At 38.5% G+C, this 8,793-nt stretch overlaps 1 protein-coding gene across 1 annotated transcript; it reads right to left on the reverse strand.

Annotated features, from left to right (window-relative positions):
• Nucleotides 1–1,599: 1,599 nt before the first annotated feature.
• kctd12.1 (potassium channel tetramerisation domain containing 12.1) lies at nt 1,600–5,048 on the reverse strand. Its single transcript, XM_057853221.1, has one exon. The coding sequence runs from the start codon at nt 4,993–4,995 to the stop codon at nt 4,159–4,161; it is 837 nt and encodes a 278-aa protein (XP_057709204.1). The 5' UTR covers nt 4,996–5,048; the 3' UTR covers nt 1,600–4,158.
• Nucleotides 5,049–8,793: the final 3,745 nt, after the last annotated feature.

The raw sequence follows: 8,793 nt of genomic DNA on the forward strand, positions 1-8,793 counted from the left end.
TAAATTGTAGCAGACATTTCTTCCCCAACACAGCTCAGTTTCAATTGAATCACAATCAAATTTAATATAAAATGGGCAATAAAAACCATGACGTTATTCAAAAGACAGTGAACAGCTTCATTTAAAATGATTGATGTTATATTGAATTGTTTTATAGAATAAGATGACTGTTTACCAACACAGGATCATAAATATTTTATAATATTTTCATATTTGTATTAAGTTGTTTTTGGTACTACAATAATGAACCACCGTCAAAATTTCAGTCCATTGAAACTCAGGTACTTGGAATTGCAGCAAAGGCCACAAGAGGGCGACCAGGCATTCCTTTAGTTGGAATGAAGCTCCTTAACTCACTTTGACGGTTCCTTGGTAAAGAGATGAGCATCAAAACTGTAAATAGTTTTCACCGAAAACAGAACGTGTTTCAAAAATGTTTTTGACTATGTGGGGTTTACTGTATTAAAACTTAGTGGGAATTTATCATTTGGTGGTGTGATAAAGTTGACAAAAAAGTCGAACTTGGTTCAAGGAAATAGTGGATCTATAACAGGGGTGTCCAAACTAAAAGATCAGTTCTTTTTAAATGTGTTTATTTTTTAAGTATTTACTATTTTCCTGCCATTGACGAAGATAGACGTCTAATCCATTTTGACTGGATGGGCTAGCAGCGATAGTGAAACATGATTACTCAATATCTGCCTTCCCAGTTTAAATGGATTTGATGAATATACTGTAATTATCAATGGCGGTGATAATCTGGAAGTAATCCAGATCTATAAGGATTAGAGACTTAGAGTTGTCCGATATTATTGGATAGCTGACAATATCGGCCGTTATAAGCATTTTAAAATAATATCAACATCGGTTTTGGACAAATATGCATGCTGCCTTCAAAGTGGATGTAGAAGCCTTTTGCCTTTGTACAAGGGCTGGTCACATCTTAGTAATTATTCTTATTGGATGTCTCCAAACAAAGATGCACAATTAGCTATAATATGTTAAGTCAATGACTGCATATATTGGTTTGAAATCGGATTGTTGGAGTTAGATAAAATCGGGATATCGGTTAAAACGTCATTATCATTATCGTTCTTTGTATACATTAAATATATTAGTGCTGCAACGATTAATGGATTAACTCGAGTAATTCGATTACAGAAAACATTTGAATTAAATGTTGCTGCTTTGTCTAATTAAAGTGGCGTTGAAATGGTTTCTTTTGAAAGTGTTTACATTTAGTTTTACTGATTTGGGTGGATACTTTCCTCTGGTGGCAACAGTGAATATGACATAACTCATTTCACATAGCTGAATCCAGCTGTTCCCTGTTAAGACTAACATAAGCTAATTTTTTGCTTGAGGAATTTTTTTTAATGCATTCTTAATTTAGTTTGAAGGCATATTTAGCCGTTTTTTTTGTGGGAATATGTGTTTGAGTCATATTTTAAAAACATTGTTAAAAAAAAAAAAAGCATTTTATAGCATTTATGCTAGCAGACTTATGCTATGTAAGTTAGCCAATTCTTCTTTTTTCTGTTTAAAGCATTCGTAATTTAGTTTAAAGGTACATTTAGCCGTTTTTTTTGTGTGTGTGTGTGGTAACGTGTTTGAATCATCTGTTAAGAGCATTGTAAAAAAAAAAAAAAAAAAAAAGCATTTCATAGCATTTAAGCTAGCAGACTTATGCTATGTAAGTTAGCCAATTCTTCTTTTTCTGTTTAAAGCATTCGTAATTAAGTTTAAAGGTATATTTAGCTGTTATTTTTGTTTTTTGTGGTAACATGTGTTTGAATCATCTGTTAAGAGCATTGTAAAAAAATTAAAAAAAATAAAAAAAAAACATTTTATAGCATTTAAGCTAGCAGATGTTTGCTATGTTATGTATGCTAAGTTAGCCGATTCTTATATTGTACTTAGATCCTCATTTGTTTTTTTTATACTGTTTGAGGCTCAGCTCAGGTATTTTAATTTTTTATGTTCCTTATCCGATTACTCGATTATTCAAACTAACTAGTTCATCGATTAATCGACTACTAAAATAATCGCGAGCTGCAGCCCTACAATATATAATATACGAAAAATAGACAATGGACTATCGCTGCCAACCCTCCCAGTCAAATTGGATTAGTTTGATATCGATAGTGCTGCAATGATTATATGATTAACTTGAGTGATTCGATTAGAAAGAAACTTGGATTAGTTTGATATCGATAGTGCTGCAATGATTATATGATTAACTTGAGTGATTCGATTAGAAAGAAACTTTGCTGAAAGAAATTTTGCTGCTTCGAGTATTCGTTTAGTGTTGTAATGGTTTTGAAAATGTTTGCATTTAGTTTTATTGATTAGAGTGGATACAGTGCCCTCTAGTGGCAACAGTGAAAACGACATAACTCATTTTTTATTTTTTTTACCTGTCCAGTTCATATGATTGACACTGAGAATGGAAATCTGAGTGTCCGATTGGTCTGAAGTGTCAATGTATCACATGGGAGTAAGACATACTCCCATAACTAATTTTACGTGGCAGAGTTCATCTGCTCCCTGTTATGACCAACATAAGGTAAGTTTTTGTTTGAGCTAATGTTTTTTTATACATTCGTAATTTAGTTAAAAGTTATATTTAGCCGTTTTTTGTGGGAATATGTGTGTTTGAAAGATTTGTTAAGTGCGTTGTAAACAAATTTAGCATTCTATAGCATTTAAGCTAGCGGACTTTTGCTGTGCAACTTAGCCAACTGTTCTCTTGTACTTAGAAAGTGTTTGAATTTGGTTTTATTGATTTTGGTGGATACACTGCCCTCTAGTGGCAACAGTGAATATGACATAACTCATATAACTAAATCCAGCTGCTCTCTGTTAAGATCAAACATAAGTTTTTTTCTTTTCTTTTTTTTAAACTAATATGTTTTTTTATACATTGTTTACGTTTATTATACGTGTATACATTTATTGTATATTTATCATGTTTTTTGTGGGAATATGTTGTGCATAAAAAAAAAAATGTTCGCATTTTATGGCATTGAAGCTTGCGGGCTTTTGCTTTGCAAGTTAGCCAATTGTTCTTTTGTTGTACTTAGATCCTCATTCATTTATTTTTATGCAGTTTGAGGCTAAAGTCAGGTATTTTAATTTATTTTTAAATGAAAGTGCAATCCTGCATAGTTTGAAGAAACACTCTGGAATTTTATTTTGTAATCGCATGTAATGCTCTTTTGAAAGTGCAATCTTAGTTAGCCTTTGTTTTACATCTCCTGAAAATTATCTTGCAACACATTAAATGTTCCTAATCGATGACTCGATTATTCGAAGTAAGTAGTCGTTAGATTAATCGACTACTAAAATAATCGATCGCTGCAGCCCTAGATATCAGTATCGGAGTTTCGGAGTTGGACAATATATTGGTTGAATATTGGTTAAAAAGTCATTATTGGGCAACTCTTATAATGATATTGCAATATTTATATTCACATTACTGAAAGAAAAGCAAAGAGAAAATGTCCAGTAACTCAAACCAGGTGAAGAAAATCACTAAATTTATCACATTGGATTGATTGGAAATAATGGAAAGGCATTGTTTAACCCCTTCAGAACTGAGGATGCTGCTGAAGGACATGACACGTTTGCGTCTCTAAATCAATAAATACACTGAAATAGTTGTTTTTGCCACTTTTGGGAGATTATTGGACGAAACTTTACGCATCGAAATCAAATCACGAGGTTTAGTACGTACTCGTTGCTATTTTTGGCTCTTTGAAAAACTTCGAAAACTTCAAAAAGGCAAACGTAAGTGCTCATTTCTCATAAAAAAACAATGTAACATTAACACTAGAAATAAACCATAAAAACATGAAATATCTATGACCAAAAAAATGCACTTTGTTCTGAAAAAAAAAATGCAGGTCAGAAGGGGTTAAGTGACTAGCTCCATCAAGCGTTAAAGCTGGGAAGTGCAAGAGAAAGTAGGCTGAACTGAAGCTTCTTGTGCATGCCATATTGAGTGAATATAATTTGATACAGGCAATAGTTTGGACACCCCTGATCTATAAACATGCATTTTTACGGTTTTGTGAGTTTTTCCACGTGTGCATTCTAATATAAGAGTTTTCAATGGTAGTTATTATTCCAAGGATGCCGTAGAACGAAGTGTGGCGGCTACTGTTCTCGACAGAAGACATATTCGGTATAACTTGTCCATATTTTGTCCTCTCCGGGGTCGTTACTGGTGTAGGCGCACGTGCCCGTGGAGCTGCAGGCCACCATGTGGAAGCCCACCTCGGTGAGCTTGTCAAAGGCCTGCTCCAGGAAATTATACTTGAGGTAGTAACGCGACGTGTACCGCTCCGGTGGACGGTCCGGGTCTCGGCTCTCGTTCAGCGTGTCTCCGAAGACCTCCTTGGCCAGCGAGGTCTTCCCGCAGACGGTGATGCGCGCCACCCTGCGGAATTTGGCGTCGGTCTGGATGTCCCGCCCGATGGTGTACGAGCCCCGGTAGCCTACGGTGATGTAGCCCGACTTCCTAGAGTCGGAAGACGGGGAGCGCGCGGCCGAGCCGGCGCGTAATAACGCCGCCTCCGCGCCTTGGAGCGAGCCGTCCTCCGTGTCGCTTTGGCTGATCTCCTCGCTGATGGAGTTGTCCTTGCTCACCTGCGGACTGAGGCGCTTGGCCAGCTCGCGAAGCTGGAAGAAGTCCGCCTCCCTCCGCAGTCGGCTCCTCTCCGGGAAGTAGTCCGGCAAGACCAGGGTCAGGTCGCGGAGGTAGTCGAGGACGTAGCGGAACAAGAAGCCGTCTCGGTCCAGGAAGAAGCGGCCTTTGGTGTCCCTGGCCAGCTCTTTGGGGGTCCGGCGGCTGAACATGTGCCACAGGAGCGAGTCCGGCACCGCCACCAGAGTTTGCAGCCGGGTGACGTACACTTGGCCCCCGACGTTCAGCTCCACGATGTCCGGGAAGTGCGAGTCGTCGCGCGGTTTGGACGCCTCCGCCAGAGCCATCGTGTCGGTCAACGTATGGGTGTCCGCTCCTCCCGTGGACCGACTGAGCCTCAAGTGGCTGCACGCGGCTTATGAAGCGTGGACCACGGGGGAGGAGAAGGAGGAGCTGTTGTGTACGTGTGGTTAACCATTAAACTGCACTATTCTGGTAAGTGATGAGGGAGAAACCGAATCAGGGCCGGCGCTAGCTATTTTGGTGCCCTAGGCATAAATGCTTTGTGGTGCCCCCCCACCCCCACCCCCACCCACGGCGGTGTCGTTAAGTGAGAGGGCTACGTGCAGTTGTTGTGTGCGCCAAACATGGCAAACGTAAGTTAATATTCCTTTCTTTAAAGAAAGTTTGTAGTGTGTACTTAGGAATCGCTGCATTCGCCGTCCTTTTTAACGTTACGCGCATGCCAACTTTGTCAGAACACCGGCAATGTGCGGCAGAAAAATACAGCAAATATAAAATAGCATTTGTTTTTAGCCCCGTCGTGTTAAGTGCAGGAAAAAAAATACAACTCACCCGCTGAATCAGTGGGAGGGCTGAGTTTGTTTCGTTGAGACGAGATGGTCCCGTGATGGGAGAGTGAAGAGAAGCTAGCATCACAAATACACGATGTTGGAAATTGTAGCACAGTTTTCAGCTCGCTCCTAGCGATGTCGGGATATTCCGAAATGACTTTAATCCAGAACTTCGGTAGAGTTGTTGTCTCAAATGTACGTTTAGGTCGCCGTGATTTGCTATCTCTACAAGCTGATATTCCTGTTCCACAGACATGCTCCAATCACTCAATTTATTCACATACGGGTCACGAATTCACTCCTTCGCAGTTCGTGGGTCTTTAGTGATTGGGAAGTAGCATAAATTTTGTTTTCTTTGAGGTTGTAGGCACATCTTCTGGCTCGTCAGGTTCCCGTTTCCCTGTAAAATTGCAAAATTAGCCCTCTTAGCACTGACAAACTTTACTCATTGTCTGCGTAGTCCAGCTCTTTTTCTCATGTTCGGGAACTCATGGGTACTACATTGCGACAAATGGCTATTTGTAAACCACATAGCATGACAGGTTTGAACCATTTTAGCGATTTTTTGATAAAACACGAACGCAACTCTCTCGTCGATAAACAACGATGGCGCCTGCCTCAACCTTTTGTTTCCTTGTTATGACGTCTCCGCCCCATTCGGCTGTTTCCGGAACACTTTCGGAAATGTTCGTCATTTTCGATCTATTTTCGATAATTGCTCATTAATGTGATTGATTTTTTTGTTAACTTTATCAATATTTGTTATCTTGGCACATAATGGTTCTATTGATGTCTCACACCCCCTTTGCGTTTTCATACCCTTTAAGAATGCATTAAAAAAACATTCGCTCAAACAAAAACTTAGCTTATGTTGGTCTTAACAGGGACCAGTTGGATTCAGCCATGTGAAAAGAGGAAGACCAGAGGGCATTGTATCCACCCTCATCAGTAAAATTAAATGCAAACACTATTAAAATCAACCATTACAATGCCACTTCACTTAAACGAATACTCGAAGCAACAAAAATTTAGTTCGAATATTTTTTTCTAATCGAATACTCGAGTTAATCAATTAATCATTGCAGCACTACTTCTTTTTAAAATAATAATTTCAACAATTTTGCAACTAGCCTTCGTAACGTTCTCTTTCGACTCTCGGGCTCTTGCGAAATACTGCTGCTGTGAAATTAAACTACCTTTAAGTTGCTTCAATTTCTCGCTACGTATCTACCCTGTAATCTTGTCGTACATGTCAGCATGTCTTGTTTGGTAATATTGCCTCATATTGAGCTCTTTAAAACAGCGACTGTCTCTTTGCAAATGAGGCAGACACAGTCGTTGCGTATTTTAGTGACGAAATAGTCCAGTTTCCACCTATCCTTGAAGCGCCAGCCGCTGCAGTCAACTTTTTTTTTGTTGATTGTCGCCATTTTAGAAAATTGGGAGTAAAGGGTCACATGTAATGTTGCTTAGAGTGCTGCTCCCTTTTAGTGGGTAAATGAGGAGCAGCATTTAGTGTGTAAGCTACTTCATATGCTTGTAGCAGTACTGCTGACCAAATTATAAAGTCTGTGTGCGGGCCAGACGTTATTGATTTTATGACAGAGGCTGGGGGCCGGATGAAATCTGACCACGGGCCGCATTTGGCTCCCGGGCCGGACTTTGGACATGTCTGATGTTAACGTTTCAGCCCCCCCGCCACTGTAAATAGTATAATTTTCCATAAAATACTTATAAGTACACCTCTGCATAACATTGTGTCCATTTTAATATTAAAGAAAAAGTAATACAGATCCACGTACAATAAAGTATAACTTTATTAACATCGTTTTGTTTGTAACAGAAAAGACTTAAAGTATATCAATTTTCCTGAATTTAGAAAAACTGTAAAAATACACTAAAGCAGGGGCACAGACATCATTACTATTGACGTGTCAAGTCGTCATTCTTTGCGCGACGCCTTATCAGAGGCAGTGGCGGACTTGGCAATTTTGGGTCCCAAGGCGAACATATGCAGGGGCCATCTTCATGGGTCAGGGTTTAAAAAGGTGAGAAGGGTGTGGAGGAAATATGTTCCGGTACACTAGGGCTGTGCTAAACGATAAAAATTTTCTCCTGATTAGTCAGCCGACTAATTTTACCATTAGTCGACTAGTCTAATAATTTTCTTTTTTTTACTAATTTAGCAATTAAATTTTTGTAGACCAGTTTGGAACACTTAAATTCTTTATTAAAGTACAAATAATCATATAAATAACAATAATTAATCACAAATAAACAATGAGGTTAAATGCTGATAGCATTTACTAGTGCAAAATAATGGAAAGTAAACAGATTCAGAACTTTGACTTTGCCTTTCCAACATTATTCAAAACTAGGGTTGTTCGGATCATGTTTTTTTGCTCCCGATCCGATCCCGATCGTTTTAGTTTGAGTATCTGCCGATCCCGATATTTCCCGATCCGATTGCTTTTTTTTGCTCCCGATTCAATTCCAATAATTCCCGATAATTTTTCCCGATCATATACATTTTGGCGATGCATTAAGAAAAAAATGAATAAAACTCGGACGAATATATACATTCAACATACAGTACATAAGTACTGTATTTGTTTATTATGATCATAAATCCTCAAGATGGCATTTACATTATTAACATTCTTTCTGTAAGAGGGATCCACGGATAGAAAGACTTCTAATTCTTAAAGGATAAATGTGACTTTGTATATTGTGACTAAATATTGCCATCTAGTGTATTTGTTGAGCTTTCAGTAAATGATACTGTAGCCATTTAACTGTTCTGCCCAAATGCATGATGGGAAGTGCAACCATGACTGTGCGTAGTGGTACCAATTGATATAATATCTCTGCGTTGGGAAGTAACATAGGGTGTTAAGAAAAAGATCAACTACTACCTTTCTTCCCCACATTGCTTCCCACGATATTTCTAATTATTGAGGAAGGGATTGTAAGGTTTTAGCTAATTAAAAAAGGCTCCAAAGACTGCCAAAATTCACTCTACTCATTTTACGCTTCCTTTTAGCTCTATATATAGGTAAAACGGCGCCATTATAGATGGAACGCTACAATGCGTGAGTGGGCATGCAGCGCATTCGTTACTTGCGTCAAATATTTTAACGTGATTAATTTTTTAAAAATTAGTTACCGCCGTTAACGCGATAAATTTGATAGCCCTAATTTAAGACAAAACTAAAGACTCTGGATGAGTGTAAGACATTTTGTCTGTAACGTTACATACAATTGGAAAACAATTTAAATTTAAAAAATATA

Source organism: Corythoichthys intestinalis, chromosome 12 (genome assembly GCF_030265065.1).
Source record: "Corythoichthys intestinalis isolate RoL2023-P3 chromosome 12, ASM3026506v1, whole genome shotgun sequence".
In the NCBI taxonomy this organism is placed as follows: domain Eukaryota; kingdom Metazoa; phylum Chordata; class Actinopteri; order Syngnathiformes; family Syngnathidae; genus Corythoichthys; species Corythoichthys intestinalis.